This window comes from Solanum pennellii, chromosome 10 (genome assembly GCF_001406875.1).
Source record: "Solanum pennellii chromosome 10, SPENNV200".
Classification (NCBI taxonomy): Eukaryota; Viridiplantae; Streptophyta; class Magnoliopsida; order Solanales; family Solanaceae; genus Solanum; species Solanum pennellii.
This window is the reverse complement of record NC_028646.1, coordinates 7,965,081-7,990,419: the sequence shown is the minus strand read 5'-3', so window position 1 is coordinate 7,990,419 and position 25,339 is coordinate 7,965,081. Positions and strand designations below refer to the sequence as shown.

General features: G+C 36.9%; 1 protein-coding gene and 1 long non-coding RNA gene across 2 annotated transcripts; both read left to right on the top strand.

The window, feature by feature from the left end:
- The first annotated feature begins 12,526 nt into the window (after window positions 1-12,526).
- On the top strand, window positions 12,527-15,910 carry LOC107002155 (transketolase, chloroplastic). Its single transcript, XM_015200072.1, has 7 exons — window positions 12,527-13,106; window positions 13,242-13,332; window positions 13,453-13,558; window positions 13,862-14,144; window positions 14,241-14,389; window positions 14,461-14,614; window positions 14,712-15,910. The coding sequence occupies exons 1-7, from the start codon at window positions 12,624-12,626 to the stop codon at window positions 15,669-15,671; spliced, it is 2,226 nt and encodes a 741-aa protein (XP_015055558.1). The 5' UTR covers window positions 12,527-12,623; the 3' UTR covers window positions 15,672-15,910.
- Window positions 15,911-18,613: 2,703 nt separating this feature from the next.
- Window positions 18,614-23,876, top strand: LOC114074486. Its single transcript, XR_003574898.1, has 3 exons — window positions 18,614-18,758; window positions 19,115-19,142; window positions 23,855-23,876. It is a non-coding gene; the product is annotated as an uncharacterized LOC114074486 (long non-coding RNA).
- The last annotated feature ends 1,463 nt before the right edge of the window (window positions 23,877-25,339 follow it).

Sequence of the window (25,339 nt, the reverse complement as noted above, 5' to 3'; positions counted from 1 at the left end):
TATATATATATATATATATATATATATATATAAAATAAAAAGTATATTTTTACTTGTCACAAGACTTCTCTAAAAATAAAAAAAATTCTTTTTGGTATATTTGGTACATAAATAGAAAAAAATATTTTCATACATATATATATTAACATCTATCCCCTATGAAAAAAATAATAAATTAACAGCACAGGGGTAGACTGGGAGGGGAAGAATTTCATTTTATTTTTTTTAAAAAAATATTATCAATTCTTTTTGGGCAGGAGGGGTGTGGTCTGATGAATTTTAAGAAAATATTTTATAAAAGATTAAAACAAATACTTTGTAAAATAACTTTTAAAAATATTTTATAAAAGATCAAAATTACTTTGTAAAATGACTTTTATAAATAAAAGAACATGGGATTGTTGTGCTTTAAATTTTATTTTAAAAGTAAATAGTTATTTTTAAGAGAAAATGCACAAGTACCCCCTCAACCTATGCTCGAAATACCAGAGACACACTTATACTATACTAAGGTACTATTACCCCCCCCCCCATGAACTTATTTTATAAGTAATTTGCTACCCCTTTTCGGCCTATGTGACACTAGTTTAAAAAAATAAGCCAACAAGCGTTGGACCCACAAGATAGTGCCATGTAGGCCGAAAAGGGGTAGAAAATTATTAATAAAATAAGTTCAGGGGGGTTATAGGACCTTAGTACAGTATAAGTGTGTCTTTGAGATTTCGGGCATAGGTTGGGGGGTACTTTTGTGCATTATCCCTATTTTTAATAACAATATTTTTTTAAAAAAAAAAGGATAATGCATAAGTATCTCCCAACCTATGTCCGAAATCTCAGAAACACACTTATACTATACTAAGGTCCTATTACCCCCTGAACTTATTTTATTAATAATATTCTACCCCTTTTCGGCCTACGTGTCACTATCTTGTGGGCCCAAAGCTGGTTGACTTTTTTTATCAAGTCAGGCTCCTAATAGTTTAGGTATATATATATACACTCATTCCCCTATCGCTTTCGTGAGTAGATGTTTAACTTGCACCTAGAAGATTCAATCTTCCTTGAGATTTTAGTAGTTGTTCTTTTTTTATGCCTATTCACGAGTGGTTAAAGGAAAATTTGTTTGTTTTGATATTTAGTTTAAAACCCTTTCCCCACAGCATTCCATTCGAAGTAGTCCAAAAATTCTAAGATGGGGAAAGTGGTGATGCTCTTTGATTGCATCGGCTTGCTTGATCTTTAATCGTCTAGCTGTCCCCTAAGCCCCTTTCGCCTATGTTGTCTCAGTCTTGGATAGAGTCCATTACCTATCTTTCTTTGTTTGAATGAGACTATTTGATGTCCTTTCATCTCAAAGTAAATGTAATAAGAGTGCTAAATCCGGTAATTTCATATGAAAAAGAGCTATGTATCTGTTCCTTATCTGTTTGGGGCTAGACCTCAGCTCAGATCATCCTTGGATGCTAGCGATATATATATTTACTATTATTTGAGTTTTTTTCAATTATTACATATAAATTATCTTATAAAACATACATCACTGCCATATATACTAACCTTACCTTTACTTTCAAACAAATATACATATCACCACTTTTAATATTTTATAGAGAAAATACATAATAAAAACATTGAACTTATCCACATAACTTACTTCAGCACTGTAACTCTACGAGTAATTCTTTAACCCCCCCCCCTCCAAAACTCATTTCAAGTGAATTTAATACCTCCTTAATTGATGATATAACAAGAAAATTGTGATCACTCTCCCAAACTCGTGTGTAAAGGGGAAAAAGTAATTAAAAATGAACCAAATTCCAATTTCATTAATTTTGTCATTTTTCATTTCTCTCTAATAACAGATAGTATTAAATAATAGTATTAAATAATATTAGTATTTACTGTGTACTAATCCTAGTCCTATTAGGATTAGTACTCCTTAATTCTAGTCCTATTAGGATTAGTACTCCTTAATCCTAGTCCTATTAGGATTAGTACTCCTTCCTATATCTCCTATATATATCTCTCATGTATTCCCTTATTAGGTTAACACTTCAATACAATCAATATTCCTTCATGGTATCAAGAGCCAGAAAACCTAGATCTTCTTTTCTCTAGGTTTTTTTTTCTCTCTTCAGGGCACCGATCGTTCCCTCTCTTCTCTTGGGCGGCTGCAGCCATGACAACCGAGGTGGATCCTCTCGATTCACTTCCTTCTGGCGTTAAACTCCTTCTCAGGCATCTTCATGCCCTAATTCCCGAAAAATTATCAGACATAAATTACCCTACATGGAAAATCACCGTTCTTACAGCCCTTGAGGCCAATTACCTTCTCAAATACGTCGATGGAAGCACAGAACCGCCGCCGGCAGTCATCACCGCCACGGACAAATCAGAAAAAACCAATCCGGCCCATGCCGCCTGGAAAGCCGTGGATGGCCAGATCCGATCATGTTTGATTGCGGTCATCTCTCCCACGGTTCAGAAACACGTCCGATCCTACACAACTGCTTCAGCCCTGTGGACGGCCCTCGCAACACGCTATGCATCAATTTCCCACTCTCATATTTTTCAATTGCGTGATCGTCTCCACACAATTACCAAAGGCACGAAAACTATGGCGGAGTATTTAGACGAGGTCTCCACCATCATCACAGCCCTCGACACCGTGAATGAAATCATTCCCGAAAAAGATCTCGTCATGTGCGTCGTTCGGGGGCTCCCATCAGCTTACTCCTCCATTAAACAGGCGGTTCGCATCAGTCCAACGCCCGTTGACCTGGCTACTCTCTCCTCGTGGCTAAAAAGTGAAGAAATCAACGTGGATCTGGAGAGCAAACTTCTTCTCCGAGAAGCCGCTGTTATGGAGCCGGCCACCGCCCTCACCGCAAGCCAGAACTATCGCGGGGGGCGTGGTGGCGGCCGGCAGGGGAGCCGCCATGGCTACGGCAGAAACAGCGGAGGCCGCGGGCGCGGCGGTCGGCAGGGCAGTCGTCCGCCGTACGACGGTCAGCAGCACGGCAGCAACAACAGCCTGCACTCCTTCGGCAGCGGCGGGCAGTCATCTTCCAGCGGCGGGCAGGGCACTTACGAGCGGGATCGTCCAACTTGTCAAATCTGTCAGAAAACAGGACACACCGCTGTTCGTTGCTGGTTTCGGTATGAGGAGAGCCGAAATAGTGATAACCGTGCCAATTATGCATCTCAAGCCGGCCCTTCCTCTGAATGGCTGTTGGATACTGGGGCCAACATGCACGTTACTTCTGATCTATCCAAGCTTAACGCTCCAAATCCATATCATGGCTCCAATGGTATTACTGTTGGCAACGGTGAGTCCCTTAATATTTCTCACACTGGCACGGGTACCATTAAAACCCCCACCGCTATCTTTCACCTAGGTAACCTTACCCACGTCCCTTCTATTAAATCCAATCTCCTTTCAGTTCACCAATTCACAAAAGACAATAATTGCTCACTCTTGTTCACCTCTAATGATTTTCAGATCCTAGACAATACTACCAAGAGGGTGATTTTTCAGGGCCCCTGTGAGCATGGTCTGTACGTTCTTCCTGGCACAAGTTCGTCTGCCCACCCAGTTTCAGAAAGCGTTCCTGTGGCTCTGGTGGCTCTTTCGGCTGATGGCCACAGTCTGTTGTGGCACAGTCGTCTGGGTCACCCGTCTACTCAAATAATAAATTCTTTAATGTCTCAATTAGGTTTTTCTTCCATTCATGTAAACAATTGTGACTCCTGTTCAATTGCTAAATCTCATAAATTACCTTTTACTTTATCTGAGAAGCGTACAACTGCACCTTTTCAACTTATTCATTCTGACCTATGGGGTCCTACTGCTGTTCCTTCATTTGCTGGTTTTCGCTATTATATTTGTTTTGTGGATGATTTTACAAAATACACTTGGTTGTACCCACTAAAACACAAATCACAGGCATACACCACCTTTGTCACTTTTGAAAAAATGGTTAAAACACAATTCAATTCTCATGTTAAACTTTTTCGAAGTGACAATGGAAAGGAATATGTCAATAACATCTTTGGCCAGTTTCTGCAATCCCTGGGAATTATACATCAAACCTCCTGTCCATACACTCCCGAACAGAATGGGGTGGCTGAGCGTAAGCATCGCCATCTCATTGAAACGGTGGTTACTCTTCTACATCAATCTCATCTCCCTGTCTCCTTTTGGGTAGAAGCTCTAGCCACCGCAAACTACCTCATTAACAGAATGCCCAGTCACACTCTCTCCAACAAATCACCCTATCAACTCCTTTACCAAGAACTTCCCAATTATACCAACCTCCGCGTCTTTGGGTGTCTTGCCTACCCTTGGCTACGCCCTCATATTACTCACAAATTACAACCCCGATCCCGTCCTTGTATTTTTTTGGGCTATCATCCTACCTCCAAGGGTTATCGCTGTCTTGACCCACAAACTCATAAAGTCTACATATCTCGTCATGTCAAATTTGTCGAAAATGAGTTTCCCTACGAGTCTATTTCCTCCTCCACAAATACATCATTCATTGGCGTCCTTCCCCTTTTTCCAACATACTCACAGGGTCCCTCACCACCTTCCCCCACACCTCCACCCACTACCCAACCACCCCTCATCACCCCTTCGACCGTCACCCACAATACACCCGCAACCACCACCCACACTCACAACCAACCCGAACCACCCCATACCCACAACATCTCCAGCCCGATCCGTTTTGGGTCCTTCCCGGCCACCCCCGAATCACCACCGCCCGTGCCACCCCCCAATACTCATCCCATGTTAACCCGTGGCAAAGCCGGTATCTTTAAACCCAAAACCTTTCAGGCTACCATACTACCAAATACACCCCTTCCCGATAGTGAACCAACAACCTACTCTGTTGCCTCAAAAAATGCTTATTGGCGTCATGCTATGGATGACGAGTTTAAGGCTTTGACTGATCAGAAAACTTGGGTTCTTGTACCTAAGCCCCATGGGCGGCACCCAGTGGGCTGTAAATGGGTGTACAAAATTAAACACAATGCAGATGGCAGTATTTCCAGGTACAAGGCTCGTTTGGTTGCTAAAGGCTACAATCAGGAGTATGGGCTTGATTACTCCGAGACATTCAGTCCTGTTATTCGGCAGGAAACCATTCGCCTGGTACTGTCACTCGCCGTGCGCAACAATTGGCTCATCAATCAGTTGGATGTTTCCAATGCTTTTCTTCATGGCATGCTTGATGAAACTATCTACATGACGCAACCACCGGGCTATGTTGATCCCCGCTTCCCTCAACATGTTTGCAAACTCCAGAAGTCTCTGTATGGGCTCAAGCAAGCCCCCCGTGCTTGGTACACACGTCTGAAAACGTTCCTCCAGGGACTCGGCTTCACGTGTTGCGTACACGACACGAGTCTGTTTACTCGACATTCAGCACACGGTACAGTCATTCTTCTTGTCTATGTAGATGATATCATTATTACAGGCTCTACTGCAGCTCTCATTCAGGATGTCACTCGAGCTATGCATACTACCTTCAAAATGAAGGACCTTGGCCCGTTACATTATTTTCTGGGAATGGAGGTTTCTCGGACAGGCAGCGGCTTGTTTCTTCATCAGTCAAAATATGCTCGAGATCTGTTGCAGAAAGCTGGACTGGAAAAATGCACCAGTCAACCAACACCGATGGCAGTCTCTTCGTCTACGAATGGAGCCGACACCCCCTTTGCCGATATCACCCACTTCCGCAGCCTCATTGGGGCTCTACAGTATCTGGCCATTACCCGTCCTGACATCCAGTTTGCTGTCAACCGAGTTGCTCAGCGCATGCATCAACCAAGTGAACATGATTACCATTGTCTAAAACGCATTCTCAGGTACATTTTTGGCACTCTTGGTCGTGGTTTACTCATTCGACCCGGGGACTTGGAGCTTCGGGGTTTCTCAGATTCAGATTGGGCGAATGATAAAAATGACAGAAAATCTACATCGGGGTTTCTCGTTTTTTTGGGGCCGAACCTGATCTCCTGGTGTACAAAAAAACAACCCAAGGTCTCTCGGTCCTCGACTGAAGCTGAATACCGCGCCCTTGCTCTTCTTGCTGCTGAGACCATGTGGGTCACATATATTCTTCGCGAACTCCGCGCCACTCACACTGTTCCTGCTCTCTATTGTGACAACAAATCAACCATCTGTGTGGCCAAGAATTCCGTCCTACACACCAGAATGAAGCATGTTGATACCGATTGTCTCTTTGTTCGCAATGAAGTTCAGGCCGGCACCATGACTGTGCAGTATGTACCCACTGAAGAACAACCGGCTGATATTCTCACCAAGCCTCTCCCGAGCCGACAACACGATTACCTCAGTTCCAAGCTTCCGTTCGCTTCAGCTCAGCTCAGCTTGAGGGGGGATAATAACAGATAGTACTAAATAATAGTATTAAATAATATTAGTATTTACTGTGTACTAATCCTAGTCCTATTAGGATTAGTAGTCCTTAATTCTAGTCCTATTAGGATTAGTACTCCTTAATCCTAGTCCTATTAGGATTAGTACTCCTTCCTATATCTCCTATATATATCTCTCATGTATTCCCTTATTAGGTTAACACTTCAATACAATCAATATTCCTTCACTCTCCACCTTTCATCTTGTTTACAAAGCCACCGTATGCCACCATGAAATCAACTATTTCTCCATTCCTCTTAGTCCATCCCCATCACCACCCCCACCTCTTCGATTCTACTAGAATAAAAAATGAAAAAATAAAGGCATTTTGATTACCTATGAAGGACATAATGTTGGTTGGAGGTGTCTATTGCGTGGTTAAAGAGAACGAAAGTACTATATCTTAACACTCTGAGACGGGTGTTCAGTTCATGAGGAAATAAAATTGTTCGTATCGATGGTGTTTGTGATGGGTATTGTGGAGTAGATGATGGGTATTGGGTAAATTCATCCAAAAACATTTCCATGTGGTGCTTGTGGTGAATCTAATTACTTGCACAAGTTTTCATTCTCACCACCATTTCAATATTCTCTCACTACTCTTCTTATAAATTTGTTTTCAGACGTTTATTGTGGCCATATTTAGTTGACTTCATTTATGTTTGTGATGGGTATTGAAATATTTTGAAATTGACAGTGATGGTGTGGTATTTTGGAGTTAATTTTAATGATGGTATGTTAAGAAATATGAAATTAACGGTGAAGGAGGCGACACAACTATTGGTGATGAGTAATATAGAGTCGACGGCTGCTGGTGATATTGTTATCGGTAATGAGTATTGTGGAGTTGATGATTGTGATAATGGTGTAGGTAGTAGTGATAATGTTATGAATTTGATGGCAGCGATAATGGAGGAACAGGACGAGGAGTAGTTGGTGAATGGTGGTGGATTGTGAAATATACAGTGGTGGAATTGTGAGGGACGCTGAAGGTTGGGGCGGGTGATTTTTTATTTTAAAAAATGTGTAAAAATAATTTTTTTGACATGTGGAGGTGCTTGTAGCACAACTACCTTTACAAGTGTGGCTGTAGACTTCTGAAGAGATATTAAATTCACTTGAAATAAAATTGGGGGTAAAGAATTATCCATAAAGTTAAAGTGCTAACGTAAATTGTCCAACCAAGTTCATAAATTTTTTATGTGTTTCCCCTATTTTATATCATATATTATTAAAGATACCATGAGATATTCATTTGCCAAAAAAATTAAAAACTTGCACAATTAAACCATCCACGGTTCAAGCTTTCATGTTAATCAATTATTTCTCTCTTATCAACCTCTATTTCCATCGCCAATTTTCTCTCTTTCTTCCTTCTCTCCACTTCCACCATTAAACCTTTAAAATTGAAATCTAAAACAACACAACAATTTGAGGTTGTGTCTGTTAATCATTTTCAAAGTCATGTATCCATGATATATTCTAATTTGTTTGTTTTCTAAAAGTTGAGGTAAAACTTCATTGACATAGGTTTTCTTTTGTTTTCTTTCATGGCTAGTGATTTTTCAGACGATAAGAATGTTTATTTATCGTTGCTCGAAAAAAAACATTAAATTGCCACTGCGATTCTCGATATTTTTCTCTACTTAATTTAGAAATAAAAAAAGCAATAACTTTGATGAAAAAATTAGAAAGACAGTGCCATATGTAATTTATTGCAAATGCAAAGAGGGTTTATGCAGTAATATAATTATGATGAACCTTAACAAGGAAGAAGATAAGAAATAGACTTTTTAGATTGCATTGAAATTATTGAAGTATCTGACATCTTATTGAGTTAAAATTATATGTGTCTATTTGTTATATCTAAATAAGTGTATATGTATCTGAATAAATATGGGCATGTATTGGGAATTTATGAACTATTGGAGATGTCCCATGCATTGGGCACATTATTGATGTATCTGACATATTATTGAGTTAAAATTATATGTATTTGATTTTTAATCAATGTATATGTATCTGATAAAATATACATATATGTATCTTAATAATAGTTGATGAATCTTAGTTAATAAGTCTAAAGTTTGCTAAATAGTCAAAAAAAGGAATGATTTTGATTGTTTTGATTTTTTTTAGTAGTTGTGATATGTCAAATTCTTTAAGCTAGTTGCTAACATGATTTTCTTCTTAATTAATGACTTTCGATCATATCTCTTAATTAGAAATACTCCTTAATTAATAACTTTTAATTATATTCCTTAATTATACACACTAATTGATACTAGATGCATGTATATGAAAAGATAGATAATATGGTAAGGAATATGATATTACAAACTAGTGTAACCTAAGTTATATATTAGATCTCAAAGTAGTGTGAGTTGTGCAAGTTACCTTTTTTTTTATTTCATTCTTTTCTGTATAAATATGAGAAATAAAAAGAAAGAAGTGTGAAATGGAAAAAGAGAACAAGTTTTTTTAAAAAAAAAATATAAAACTACTTTTTTGCATCTACACTATAATTTATTTTTTGTATCAGTAAAAACAAAAATGTTTAGGACATCTATGAAAAATTTAACAAAAAAGAAAGTCAAAAAATAAATTTCACCATTAAAACAATAAGCATTAATTAGATATTGAATCAAAGAAGATAAACATTTTCACGCGAGACTATCCCTAAACGCAACAAGGTACTTAGAGCAATAAGTGATCCCAAGATAACCTCATGTCATGGAACTACACTAAGATTAACATAGTTCAATAGAAAACTAAAATATGAATAGGAAAGCTAAATTTGAAATATCTATGTAAAGCCATACCACTTAAAGTGAGTTAAAGTCTGAAAGAAACAACATAAGTAGAATCTAATTCTCTGTCTGAAAAGTCTCTAATAATATGGGTTGTTATGACAAACTCCTAACCGAATCCAACATGGAACGTAGTGACCAAATGAAAACAGAAGTGTTATCCTAGAAGAGATGATGAATCACCAACTGGGCTATTACTGATCAGAATAATACTAACTGTGAGCTATATGTAAAATGTTAAATCTATATTATCAAACAATATAGGCAAAAAAATATGCGATCAGTATGTTTAATATACTAAGTATGAAGGATATGCATAATAAACATGATATCTGAACATACTAAATCTGTAAAACATGTTGATGCAATAACCAAATAAAATATCAGGAAGCTAAGGTATATTGCTTTGAAATATATGAATACAAGGTTATGCAATGACTGAAAATCTGATTTGTTAGATATACTAAGCTAGCGTTTGGCCATAAATATTCAAATATTTTTGGCAAATATTATTTGGATGAAAATTTGGGTGAAATTTCACCATGTGTTTGGCCATAGAATTTGTGAAACATATTTCATTTTTTTAAGAAATATGATTTATACCTATAAGTTTTTAAAACTATCAAAACTAACCATAAATTTGTCTTACATAGCAAAATAGAAATCTTGATTTCCAATTTTCTCAAAAAACTCATTCCTAACTTCTATCAATCGTGGACAACTGATGGCATAATCTTTAAATCCGGACATCCTCGCATCATCATGCAAGACACTTATAAGGATTGATGTTTCTTCATCAGTCCATTTATCAACCGCTGAACCACGTGATTTATTCATTTTTTTACGTTTCTACAATACAACATCAACATGACAACACATCATATGCATAATTTTATTTTTTTTGGAGTGCACAAAATCTGAAAGCATGTCTTTACTAAAAATGAAAGACGTACGAACACGATTGAAAGTATATTACCCTGTTAATCGGAAAAGGTGAAGTCATAGAGTTCTCGTCGGAAATCTCAAAACCAACTTCAGGAATAATGGGCATTACAAAACTTAACAAACAAGCCCGAAAAATTAGTTGCGCCAGTCTAATGAAAAAATAAAACACAAGGAGAAAAGATTCTTATCATTCGTAACTCTTAAACGTAGACAAGAGAACATATTCATGCAAATCAATTCAAGCAAGTTCAATGTAAACGAAATTCACTATAAGAAAAAATATGTAGATTTTTACAAATAACCTTCAATTTGTTTCTCCACAGAGGACTGCCACAGAGCTTTTACTATGGTTGTTCAACTAATTTTTTGGATATAAAAGTCCATATACGTATATGCTCTATATAATAGAAAAGTGTATTAATTGAGTTAGTTGGCAGATGGGGAGCTAATTGAATTGGTTGGTGTTAATAAATCGATTATTTTTGTAAAATATATAAGTTAGGTGTAAAAATTGAATTTCTAAAACTTTCCAAATAATGAAATTTTCCCAAATACTAGAAAAAACTAGTATTTGGGAATTTGGAATATTTGCCAAAAAAATTTGCCAAATAATGAAAAAGTGTATGGACAAACAAAATTTGCCAAGTTCTTTCCCAAGTTTTACTTGTAAAATCTATGGCCAAACGGGCCCTAAAATCCTCGTAAACCAAGTGAGCAACTGCATAGAATTTAGTGTACTGCAACCACATCAAAAGGCGAGTATTAAATACTTGTCATATTAAGGGACCTGATAATTGGGCTATTGTTGATCCACTAAGCTTATGTCTATCTAAGACAAATTCTATGGTGGCACGTAATTTTGGATCTTAGAGATCACTACTATAAAGGTCCATAGAAGCTAAATGGAAATCTTCATCCCTAAATTCTACTTGATGCTAAGTATACATTCAACGAAAACATGCACAGAGCTGGAAACAGTAATAATCTAGTTCTACTACATTATATTAATAACTAATACATACTGAGTAGTTCATAGATTATGATAACTGAAATCATAGTGAGGGATACTTTATCTGAAAGCATCATAATCATGATATGTGAAAATATACCGAAAAAAACTTCATTCAAAAGAATCATAATTCATGAAATAGCATTGAAACATGAACTTCATAATTAAAACAATGCAATTTAGGTAAAATTGTGAGGAAACCTGATTTACATTGACCGGAGACAAAGATCATAGAAAGTTTTATCTTGTAGGATTCATAATCTTGAAATTCTAAAGTTTCTCTAGATCTCAATGGGTGAAGGGATACCCATTGATAAAACTTCCACATACATATAGTAGAAAACCCTTGGCTTGGTTCTTGGAATGAAAACTTGAAGCTTGGAGTCCTAGTTCTTGGTTTGGGAGGAAACATGAGAGAGAAGAATCTAATTTGAAAAAGTTACGAGGGAATTGGGAGTCTTAGGATGACAAAATCTCTCTAATGTCACTTAAAACGACATAATATATGAATTAAAAAAAAGTGACAAAAACCCAATTAACCATGCCTAAATAGCTGACGGAGTCGTCTACGAACGTCTTCCGCTGACCGTACACCACTTCATGGTATGTGAAGGTGTCCATGAAAGTAGAGCAAATCTGAGTCCTGAGGGTCATCTTCTATGGATGCCTCTACAGGTCGTATATTCATCCACAGGTCGTACAAGTATCCGTAGAGGATAAAATTTCTGAGTTTTGGGTTATTTGGTTCACGGATCAGTCCATGGCTCGTGAAAGCTTCTACTGTCCATAGTGTTCATGGATCCTCTCTTTGGGAATTTTCCCAACCTGAGCTCTGGTCAACGGATCCCTTTGCGGTCCGTGAAAGGGCCCATACAAAATCGTTTTTATGGAACTTTCATTTCCTTCTTATTTTCCAAGGCATGGTCTGGGCTTAGGAACTTTTGGGGTATAACCCTTGTATGGATTTGGTTCGCCGGGTTAGCTATTATATTTTCTAGATACTTCTTCTTTGTATTGGAAATTTGCTGCACTCGAATTTAGAAACAACCAGTCTACATAAACTTCATGTACTCTCTACCTTATCCAAATTTCATTTATAAGATTTCATTGAATATATTGTTGAACTCTAACAAAAAATAAGAAATATTCTTGACGAAACAACTATAAGGTAATACACACAAAATAAAAAATTAGTTAGGTACAAATTGTCAATTTGTCACACACTCTCTCTCTAACCCATAAGGAGCCAAAATAAGCAAAAGAAGTAATCCTTGCTCTCTCTCTCTCCAATAACTAACCAACGGCTCACATTTTCAATTTCATCCACAAAACATCATCCAAATTCTATATCTACCTATTTCTCATCCTCATCTTTATTCATTCATTTCATTCAACACACACAAACAGAGCCATGGCTTCTTCATCTTCTCTCACTCTTTCTCAAGCTGTTTTCTCTCCTTCTCTCCCTCGCCATGGCTCATCTTCTTCCTCTTCTCCTTCTATCTCTTTCTCCACTTTCTCTGGCCTTAAATCCACCCCTTTCACTTCCTCTCACCGTCGTATTCTTCCTTCCACTACCGTCACTAAACAACACTTCTCTGTTCGTGCATCCTCAGCTGTAGAGACTTTAGAGAAAACTGATGCAGCCATTGTTGAAAAATCTGTTAACACCATTCGATTTTTGGCTATTGATGCTGTTGAAAAAGCTAATTCCGGTCATCCCGGTTTACCCATGGGATGTGCTCCAATGGGTCATATATTGTATGATGAAGTAATGAAATATAACCCCAAGAATCCTTACTGGTTTAATCGTGACCGATTTGTTCTATCTGCTGGTCATGGTTGTATGCTGCAATATGCGCTTCTTCATCTTGCTGGTTACGACTCTGTTCAGGTCTAATTCTTCTTCTCGAAAAAAAAAATAATTGTGTTTGTTATGGTTGAAATGTTTGAAATTCGGATTATGATTTATGTGCTTGTATTCATTATGTCTTGCTGATTATAGTTTTTGGTACTAATAATTGATTAGGAAGACGATTTGAAAAGTTTTCGTCAATGGGGAAGCAAAATTCCCGGTCATCCTGAGAATTTTGAGACACCTGGTGTTGAAGTCACTACTGGTTAGTGTATTTTGATACGATTGGTTTGTATATATGTATCGTCGTGCTATACATTAGGTTCCATAAGTTTGATTTGTGAGTCGATATGATTGATTATTATCTTGTTTTGTTTGTTCTTAGGTCCTCTGGGGCAAGGTATTGCCAATGCTGTTGGATTGGCTGTTGCCGAGAAGCACTTGGCTGCTCGATTCAACAAGCCTGACGCTGAGATTGTTGACCACTATACGTAAGAGTGTTTCCTTCACTACGACAAAAACAACTTTTAGCTGCAATAAATATTACATTAATAAAGCGTGCTAAAAGTCTTTACTGACATTAGTTAAATATCTTTGGATCCAATCTTGCTATAGGCTTTAGGAACATTTACGAAGAGTGCTAATTGTCGTTAAACATACATATTTAGTGGCAATAAGCTATTGCTGTTAATCAATTGCTTCCATAAATCATTTTGATGTAGTGCTTGCTCCTAAGATCGTTTTCGTTTTGTATACTCTAGTTTGACTGATGGCAATTGTTGTTGGCTGTTCAGATATGTTATACTTGGGGATGGTTGTCAGATGGAGGGTATCTCAAATGAAGCTTGTTCCCTTGCTGGCCATTGGGGACTTGGAAAGCTGATTGCTTTCTATGACGATAATCACATTTCCATTGACGGAGACACAGAAATTGCTTTCACTGAGGATGTTTCTGCTCGTTTCGAGGCTCTAGGATGGCACGTGATCTGGGTGAAGAATGGTAACACGGGTTATGATGAGATTCGTGCAGCTATTAAGGAAGCTAAAGCTGTCAAAGACAAACCTACTATGATCAAGGTCCAATATACACTTGAAGTTTATGTTGTGAACTGAAAGAAGAGATTTTAAAAGAACCTAACAAACATTGCTTTGACTGTTCTTTTCTCCCGACAGGTAACTACAACGATTGGTTTTGGCTCTCCTAACAAGGCAAACTCTTACAGTGTGCACGGTAGTGCACTTGGAGCAAAGGAAGTCGAGGCAACTAGAAATAACCTGGGATGGCCTTATGAGCCTTTCCATGTGCCTGAAGATGTGAAGAGGTACTATAACATGTTCATTTCCTCGATGTATTTAACCTGTTGCAGTTACTTATGTTGGTTATTATGTGCAGCCATTGGAGCCGTCATACACCGGAGGGTGCTGCCCTTGAAACTGAATGGAATGCTAAGTTTGCTGAATATGAGAAGAAGTATGCAGAGGAAGCTGCAGATTTGAAATCCATCATTACTGGTGAACTACCTGCTGGCTGGGAGAAAGCTCTTCCTGTGAGTAACTTGTTGCTCAGAACTGATAATTTCTGTATCTTTTGCAATATCGAATTTAGGATCTTAATCGTTTACTTGTAATCTGTTTTGATCTCAGACTTACACTCCCGAGAGCCCAGCTGATGCCACGAGAAACTTGTCACAACAAAACCTTAATGCTCTTGCCAAGGTTGTACCTGGTTTCCTTGGTGGTAGTGCTGATCTTGCTTCATCAAACATGACTCTTTTGAAAATGTTTGGTGACTTCCAAAAGAACACTCCAGAAGAGCGTAACTTAAGGTTTGGTGTTCGTGAACATGGTATGGGAGCGATATGTAATGGGATTGCTCTACACAGCCTTGGCTTGATCCCGTATTGTGCTACTTTCTTTGTGTTCACTGACTACATGAGAGGAGCCATGAGAATATCAGCCTTGTCTGAAGCTGGAGTTATTTATGTTATGACTCACGATTCAATTGGTCTAGGAGAAGACGGTCCAACTCATCAACCCATTGAGCACTTGGCTAGTTTCCGTGCCATGCCCAACATTCTGATGTTCCGTCCAGCAGATGGCAACGAGACAGCAGGAGCTTACAAGGTGGCTGTCCTTAAGAGGAAAACACCATCAATCCTTGCCCTCTCTCGGCAAAAGTTGCCACAACTTGTGGGAACTTCTATTGAAGGAGCAGCAAAGGGTGGCTACATTGTATCAGACAATTCTTCAGGCAACAAACCTGATGTCATTTTGATCGGTACTGGTTCCGAGTTGGAAATTGCTGTCAAGGCTGCTGAGGAACTAAAGAAAGAAGGAAAGACAGTGAGGGTTGTTTCCTTTGTTTGTTGGGAGCTTTATGATGAACAATCAGCTGAATACAAGGAAAGTGTCCTTCCATCATCTGTTACAGCTAGAGTTAGCATTGAAGCTGGATCAACATTCGGGTGGCAAAAATTTGTTGGCGATAAAGGAAAAGCTATTGGGGTTGACGGGTTTGGTGCTAGTGCTCCTGCTGATAAGATATACAAAGAGTTTGGTATTACAGCAGAAGCTGTTGTAGCTGCAGCTAAACAAGTTTCTTAGGCGATGTCCATTACAATTCTTGCTGGTCTACTCTTCTGAATGAGATAATGAATCGAGACGACATCAAATGGATAATAAATCTAAGATTAGGATAGAAATTAGGCACATTGATGTACCTAAACTTGTACACTACATATGTTGAGTTTGTAATTTCATTTTGGTTCATTGGTAAAGATGTCGCTTTCGCCATTAGAGTTTCGTGTGTCTATGGCAATGAGATTTTTTTTTCTTCATTTTAATCCATTTGTGGCATTCAACATTCTGATTTAAAAAAAAAAAATTGAACTTGATGATACCCACATAGGGAAATTCTACTACAAAATCAAATTGTTCATGTACACATTTTCCTTGTACATTTTGGATGGTTGAAAAGGGGTTATCTCCTCTTGAGTAGGGCCTACTATTTGGATATTGGATTATAGCCATCGAAAAAAATATATATAGAAATCTAATCCCTTAAAGGAAAAATGTGAGTCTTTCTAAGCAACAAAAAATGTGGCCCATACCAAGTGTTGCATGATGGAGAATTTGGCTGTAGTAGCTAAAATTTCTAGCTCAAAACTGCCTATCCTCATTATCTTCTCCCCTTTTCTTGAGTGATAAATTTGTGAAAGTTATGGGTCCTTCAAGCTACTTTTGTTTGGCCCTTATTTTGTTGGTTTTTCTTTTTGTTTGTTTTAGGCAACTAGTAGGCTGTTAAAGATGGCCTCCCTTCAATGTGGATAACATTTGTAGTTTTACCAACGAGAATTGTGGTAGAGTAGTAAGTAGTCTTTCATTCTTAATAAGGTGTTTCGAGTTTGAATTGCCTTCGTTTGGGAGTATTTTACCCTCCAATATGGGAAAATTTTGGATTTAGTCCGGCCCCAATACGAATACTAAATACCAACTCAAAACAAACAAAAAAAATAAGATAGTGTTTATAGATTTAACATTCTGTTAGTGCTTATTTTGCGTGCATGGTATCTCAATTCTTTAATTGTCTTATTACTTTTATCAACACATATATAGGACAACTATATCCACTAAATTTTAAAAACAAGTGTCGAAGTTTGTTTGCTCTGCAAATTTGAGCTTGATATCTCATAATTTTCTTTCTTTAACCTCCATGCATGAAAGATTGCAAAAATTAATATATAAAAGAGACGTGCTAAATATTTTGTGTGTTTATTCCTCTGTTCAGGACATGTATATATAGCAAAAATAAAATAAACAAGTACCCAACTATCCTATATATTAACTACTTAACACAACATATTACTACACAACTATCTCCGAATTGGTAGATAGCTTAAATAACCAATTATTATTTACATGGAAGTAAAATGTAAAAAAAAGACACTGTAATTTACACATGGAAAAGCAAAACTAAAAATAGAAAAATAAAGGCTCATGTGATTCTTTTTGTATACTTTGTGTTGTCTGAAAAACATAATCTTTTTAACCTTCTTCATTCTTCTTTCTTTGTTTAAAAATAAAATAAACAAGTACCCAACTATCCTATATATTAACTATACTTAACACAACATATTAGTATTTGTACAAAAGTAAAAGTCACACACTACACAACTATCTCCTAATTGGTAGATAGCTTAATTAACCAATTACTATTTACATGGAAGTAAAATGTAAAAAAAAAAAATCTGTAATTTACACATGGAAAAGCAAAACTAAAAATAGAAAATTAAAGGCTCATGTGATTCTTTTTGTATACTTTGTGTTGTCTGAAAAACATAATCTTTTTAACCTTCTTCATTCTTCTTTCTTTGTTTTTCTCATTACATATGCATTGTTGATGCAAGAAGAGAAGCAAAAGGAGGTCTAGGGAACACCAAAATTTCTCGGTGAATCTTCTTCATCCATTGCTAACAATGGATAGAGATCATTTTCTACTGATTTCAGGGGACAAAACCGAAACTTTAATAACAAGAAGTCAAATCTTGTTTGTAGACATTGCAAGAAAACAGGTCATAGCATTGAAAAATGTTACAAGATCTAAAGCAGAGAAAGAGATGTCCTTGTTAGAGGACCAAGCCACTCGAACAAAGTGAGATTAAGGGAATGTGTGGATTTTCAAGAACGAGAATCATATGATATGTTGGGAATCTCTTGCAATAATCATCCACGCTTGAAACATAGATTTTTTTAGTTAATCATGCTATTGCCCTTGGTAAAGAAATAGGCACATAGACGGGTACAGAGTCAGCCTGTAATTTTGTGACTTCTAATGAATTTTCTGGAGATTCTTTCATGACTAGCCAGAATCAGAGGATCATGAGAAACTCCTCATAAAGGTGGCACAGGTCATGTGTAACACCCCGTAATTCAATGACCTATACTAGAGACTCATATGTTGAATGATGATATTTTAGATCTAAAATGATAGTACTAAACTTAATTAGGAGGTGTTAGAGTCACAACGTCAATAGAAGACCTTGACATCCGGAAACTAGTGGAATTGAACTAGTAGGCATCCCTATGTTTGGTGAAGGTTTGAGAGTCTCATATGAAGTCTAAAACTTGTAAAAATACTTTAAATAGGTAAAAATATAGTATATAGGGTGGAAACGTTCGGATCCGACCCCCAAGGGTTGCCCTAGGCGTCCAAGAAGGGACCCCAAACATGGCCAAGCAAGAGCCAAAGAGCAGCCAAAATGTACATGGGCGAAATGGGTTCACGTTGCTGACTTGGTGGGCCATTGGTCAAAAATAAATTCTGTGTCGCGGGCACATCGCGGACTCTACTATTTCAAAAATTATTTTCAAAAATCATGAGGGAAAAGCTCCGCGACGCGGACTTGTTTCTCGACGAAAAATCTTAAATTTGAATTGGAGTTTGACTTCGTTAAAAGGTCAATTTAAGTGAGGGATCATTTGGGTATTTTAAGGGAGGGTTATATATTGATTTTAAATCATTTTTTCACCATAATTTCCCACAAAAATCAAATATCCAAATCAAACTCAAAAGCTCTCACCTCTCTCTACTTTCTATCTCTGTCATCCTCCATTGAAGAAGCTTTGAAGGTTGAAAAAGAAGACCAAATCCTCCAAAGTTCTACTCAAATTTCGTGGCTATTCATTTTTAAGGTATTATTTCTCTCACTCTTGAGATTATTTTCCCCAAGAGGTCCCTCCAAAAAGATAATTTCTAAATCTCCCAAAACTACGATTTTTCTCCTCACATGGGTCTTCTTTTGAAAAACGAAATTGTGAATCAATTGTGTTGAATTATGATGAGTTATTGTTGTTTAAATATGTATTGATGGTTAATTGATAATTTCCTCTGAGATTTACCTAGACCTATTTCTTTCCCCAATTTCATGAAAACCTTGAATTGATATAGCGAGTTGTAAAGATTATGAGCATGTAGATTGACTACATTGTTGTTAATTATGTAATTGCTTCTTGAATTTACCTTGTTTATGTATTCCTTGTGATGGAAGTATGAAGGTTCTTGGAAGAGACAAAGAGGTATGTTGATTGGTTCTTCTTGGATTCATTTATGAATTATGAGTTACTTAGATAGTTATGTTTCTATGTCTAATGTATGGTTGTGATGTGGATGCTGAGTATTCCTCATCCCTAACCCTAAGACATTGAATTAGACATGAATTATGTATGCATGTTATGATATGATTATTATATGATTGAAAGTAGTTTCTCATGATTATAATAAAGTGGTAAGTGAAAGGTTTACTCACTTTTGATGTGTATAAAGTGAAAGGATTGTTCTCACTTGTGATGACCTATGAGCTAACATGATAAGATGTCTATATAGGGGTCTAGAATGGACAAATGTGAACTTGTATGATGAACTAAGATGATTACTAAAGGGAATAATTGCTTAGCACCGAAAAGGCATGTAAATGAGATGGAGGTCTCATGTTTAGTAAGTCCGACCTCCCACATGAGTTTCCTCACGCTTGTAAGTCCGGATTCCCAAGCTATGTGTTTTCTCATGAGATGGAAACCTCCACGTTAGTATGTTAAGGTTTCTAGTAACAATATCCTTGACCCTTAACTATGTGCCCACATAGGTTTCTGGCTTAGTGGATCCACCTAGATAGCTACATACGAATGGTTACACCTTAGGCAAGTGTTAACCCTCTCTTTTCGGTGTAGGAGTAGAACACCGGATCCCATGTAGCTCACATGGTCTCATGTAGGTTATTGCTGTAACATTTCGGAAAATTACATGTCAAGTGAAGAGCCCAGTAGGTCTTTAAAAATGCGTATTGGGGATACATAGGCCTTCTAATGCCCAATATTGAGAAATATTGGGCATAGTATAGAAAATTGGCTAAAGGGTATTATCTAATTTTTATATAATGCCCAAATAAGCAAAATATTAAGCATATTAAAAAAGGCTTAAAGGGTTTTAGCCAATTTTTCTAAGTACTAATGATCTTGTTTAAGAATGTACCTGCAATGAACACCCTAAGCTAATAAAAATGACATCTCAACAAAACATATGAAGTACTAGGCATCTTAGTGTCAAGCCTAGCACCATTCCACATGACCATTTAAAATGATCATATAAATTAAGCAGTGTCCATGGACATAGTGAGGGTCCTTGGGACAATAAGTAAATATTCCAAATAGAACATAAAGAATAGTTAGTTAGGAAAGTACAACCAACCCATGTGCAAGTACATGGACAAAGCATGTGAGAGAGGGGACCACCCTAACCGAATTCGGTTAGGGTAGTTAAGGGGCAGCATGTGCGGACGGGTCCCTCCATGTGGTGCCTAACTACCTAACCAACTCTAGGCTCTAACTAACTGTCCTAACTATCTAACTAACCTAGGACTAACCTAAATGGACCCACTAGTACACCCGACAACCTAGGATTAAACCGGGTTGACACTAACCTAGTATTAGTTAAAGAGACAACCTAGTACCTAACCTAGGATGGTCCAAAGAGTTAGTTAAGGTCCTAGCAACTTAGGGATACTTTAGTAATTAACCTAGTCTACTTAATTAATTAATTTAGCAACTTCATTAATTAATTTAAAGGGGCAAAACCAAAATCACAAAATAATTTTTAGATTTCGGTTAAGACGAGAAAAATACAACCTAGTACCTAACCTAGGATGGTCCAAAGGATTGGTTATGGTCCTAACGACTTAAGGGTAATTTAGTAATTAATTTAGGTCACCTAATTAATTAAATTGGAAATTTAATTAATTAGTTTAAATGGTCAAAACGAAATCCTTACACTAACCTAGTATAATTCAAGAAACATCCTAGTACTTAACATTGGATGGTCCTAAAGGGTTGATTTTGGTTCCAATGACTTGGGGGTACTTTACTACTTACCCTAGGTCCCTAAATTAATTAAATTGAGGATTTAATTAATTAATATAAAGTCAAAATGTTGACCAAAACCATAGTCAACACCAAATTCCAAATTTTTGGTCAAGTCAACATTCTCCTATGTTTAGTCACCTTAGGAGGGACATTTTGGTAATTAATTAATTAGTTTATTAAATTAGCTTATTAAACCTTAGTTGAATGAGTCAAGATCAGTTCGAAAGACTTAGACTCACGTTCAATCACTAAGAGTTTCAGAAAACGCAAAACAGTAAACAACAAAGCAAAAATAGAAAAGTTGCATAAGACATTCTTAGGCGATTTCAAGGGTTCTTCAAGGTTTAGTTCAAGGTGGTCTTCGTAGATTAAGTTCTACTTAAGGTATGGGTTTCTCTCCTGGAATTCTTTCTCCAAGAGTACTTTCCTTCGAACGATTCATTAGACCTTGAAAACTAGGGTTGCTCTCATTGTTCTCGTCGAATTTTCTTTCCTTAGTATCCTTGTACGATTTCAATGTTAAATAGGTTAGATATCATGTTGTTGGTATGTGGTGTTGGCTGATATTTATGTGTAGGGTTCTTGAATTATGAATGTCGAATGAACCTATGAAATGGTAATTGTATGAAGTTAAATATTCACAACGTGGATTAAGAATCGAGGATATGCTAGTTACGTCCGTAAATATTTAAGTGTTGATGTGTTTGTCCGAATGTTGACTTGATGTTATTGTGACGTTATTAAGATGTTATATTCATAAAATGTTAATATGAATATGTCCAAGATGTTTAGAAATGTTATCCCTAAAGTCATGAACTAAGATTGGTTAAAAGGACCTCCATGAATTCACATCTTGAGTGTATTGCGTATCTTATGCCAATAAATTGGCTAATAGTACATTGTCCCAAAAGGATGCATGAAAATGGCTATAAATTTATGTTAAATTATTAAAGTATTGGCTAATGGTGTATACATATTAAATTTAAATATGAACACACGTAAAATTGGCTTATGCCAACAAAAATGGTTATGTAGTTTAATATCCAAGTGTTTAGGCCAAGACTAATCATATGCCAATCTTGTGTAGTTAGAGTAAAGAAATGACAACATAAGCACTTCTAAACTAATTCAATAAACCCATATCCAGGAGCATGCCATTCATTGGGACAAATCCCAACATGTTATACAAGAATTATATATGAACTTATGAAACTCATTGAATGAAGTGCTCATCGTCCATAAGCAATGATATGAAGCTACTACACTAAAGTAAGTAAGTAACATGAGTAATAACATAATTAATGAGGTTTAAGTTAAAGAAATGACCATAATGAGGTGTTAAAGGAAGTGAGACAAGCCTCACTTACACCTAAGCTACTATGTTAAAAATACTCACGAATGAAGGTCTTAGAATGTGTGAGACTAGTCTCATTAACACCAAAGGACGATATGTAAGGACAATTCACATTTCATAAATGTAAAGTAAGGATGAAAAGTCATAAATAGAGTAAGTAAATCTCAATCTAGAAGCAAGCTTCCATAGTGTTTGAGTCAACTCTAAAAGATAAAGAAGATAATGAAAGTGAGCAAAGCACCGATAGACTAGTTATGAGCATGTGCTTGCACGTGTAAGTCTCATGAGACGAGAATACCACCGATATGGATAAGTAGTCTCCTTAAGTCCCTAGTCTTATAACTATGTCTAGGCAACATAGGAACTAGCCTGTGGTTTTCACCTAAGAGAGCTAAGTATGTTTCGATTTCACCTTGGCCAGTGAGATCACCTCTTTTCGGTGTAGGGTAGACACTGGATTTCATGTTTAGCTCACAAGATCTATGTCGATTAATGCTCAAAAAGATGTTATTGGTTCACTATATCCGTAAGTCACCCCTTTCGGTGTGGGGTAAACACCTAAGATGGATTCGCCTTAGCCGAGAATCACCCCTTTTTGGTGGGGGAAGACACTGGATTTCATGAGTAGCTCACATGATATAGATTCATTTTAATCGGTGAATCACCTCTTTTTAGTGTGGGGAAGAAACTGGATTTCATGTTAGCTCGCATAATCTTACTTCTAAGATGTCTCTTAGATTGCAAAAAATAAAGATGACCGAACGTATTGTTCAAAGTGAGATATGAAAGTAAGAGCTTAAGAATGTCAATTGTCAATATCAATATTAATGAAGTTTCAGCAAATAATGGGCAAAGCCAAATAAGATTGGCTTATAATGACTTCTTATATCATGCCAATAAAGGGGAGTAGAAACATACTAGAAAATCAAAGCTTCATAACTTCCCTAACATGAAGATGATGAAATAAGTGGCATATCCAAAAGAGACTGCTTATGAAGTGTTAATGAATATATATAATGTAATAAATGACTCATTGTTAGGATAGTGAAAACATTTCTTAGTCCTTGGATTACTTACTTGATTCATCGTGGGTATGGGACTACAATGAATCATTGAACTTGTAACTAAAACATAGGATCAAAGGACTTATTTAACTACACATTAAGAAGAAGAAAATAATGAAAAATAAACTAAGTTTCAAGAATAGAGCTCTCGGGTTGGGGGAAACTAAAATTTCAAATCTTCGCCCGAGTAGTTCTAAAAATATGTTGATGATTTTAATGTCTTGTAATCACATAGAAAAATGAGTTGTGTGCTTTTAATGCATTAAAATACATCATATTCATACCACAACTCACAACTAATGAATTAGGAAAGTCTAGCGACTGCACTTTCCAGAAATGGCATGTTGTTTAGGAAGAGTTTTACTTGATCATGCATAATCGTATGTGTATCTGTGCATACACCAATACTTAGTACAAGTGGTGTACTAGTCCTATAAAATTTATTATTTTTATAGGTGCAGGTCAGAGAGCAGATTGAAGACTCATTGCAGCAGTTTGGACATCAGCGTTCTCCAGGACATTTGGTAGGTCCTCTTGATTTCGAGGATGCTACAGTTTTAGTCTAGCCTAGTAGTAGACATAGCTAGTGGATGTTGTCACTAGCGTTTCTTTCATACTTTTATTTCAAAGCTTTGAAATAAGGCCGTGTTTGGCAAACTTTTATGATATATTTATCTTCTGTTTCGAATTGATTCTTTATGATAAATGGTTATTCTTTACTTTGAGCTTAGTATATGATGTAACTAGTTAAGAATTATATGAAGTTTATGCATACTTCATACACTTAAAAAGTTCTAAATTTTCTGCAAATTTAACTAGATGAATGTGATAAATGCAAGAAGAGGTTTGTCTGCAACCTCTGAGAGGTCAACGACGCCGGTACGATTCGGATTCAAGAATTCGGATCGTGACATTGCACTTCTTTCCCTAATGTAAATGTAAATGAACAAGTTAAGTATGTGAACTCGTATTAGGGTTGTCTTAAAGGCTACTACGTAGTGTGAGGGAGGGTATGAGACTTCTCTTACACATTGCACATGTGGAATCCTAAGGGATGGTTCTAATAGTGTTCTTTTATTATTATAATTATGATTGTATTGATAAGCTATGAGTAGTACTGATGTATGAAGCATGTTATGATAGGATATGAGAATATGTCATAAGTATGAAGTGGGTTGCTTAATGTGATATTTAGTCGTGCCTAAGTTTCCTAGCTCTATCTAGTCCTTTCCTCTAAATCCTTTTATTATGCTTATAGTCTATGAATACTAGGAGGAACAATGCTCGAAGTGCTGAGGAGAAGAATTTGAATGAGGCGGTTCCCCCTCAAGCTCCTTAAAACCCTCAAGTTCCTATTGAAGAAGGGGCTATGATTAATGTTGAGGTAAGGGAAGCTATTCATAGCATGACTCAAGTGTTGACTACCCAAGTTGCTAGGGATGCAAGGGTGCAAGTGAACCCCAATGCTAGCACTCCGCTTTAAGGATTAGGAATTTCACAAGGATGAATCCCCCTACTTTACATGGTTCTAATGTGGAGGAGGAACCACAAGGGTTCATTGATGAAGTGTTCAAAGTTCTTGATGTTACGGGTGTGTCTTCTCAAGAAAAAGCGGAACTAGCCGCCTACAAACTCAAAGATGTGGCTCAAGTTTTGTATGAGCAATGGAAGGACGAGAGGCCGGTTAGAGAAGGTCGGATTACTTAGGGAGATTTCAAGACATCTTTCCTTGATAGGTTCTCTCCCTTGGAATTAAGGGAGAGGAAAATCCAAGAATTCATCAACTTTCGTCAAGGGGGTATGAGCTTGAAGGAGTATAGCCTCAAGTTCACTCAACTATGAGCTTGAAGGAGTATAGCCTCAAATTCACTCAACTATCCAAGTATGCTCCTCCTATGGTTGCGGATTCTAGAGCTAAGAGGAACAATTTTTTTATGGGA

Bases quoted from the DNA above. Each gene is read 5' to 3' on its own strand.
- LOC107002155 (XM_015200072.1), top strand. From the start codon at position 12,624: ATGGCTTCTTCATCTTCTCTCACTCTTTCTCAAGCTGTTTTCTCTCCT. The intron at 13,107-13,241 runs GTCTAATTCTTC...ATAATTGATTAG, and splicing joins CTGGTTACGACTCTGTTCAG to GAAGACGATTTGAAAAGTTT. The intron at 14,390-14,460 runs GTACTATAACAT...TATTATGTGCAG, and splicing joins GTGCCTGAAGATGTGAAGAG to CCATTGGAGCCGTCATACAC.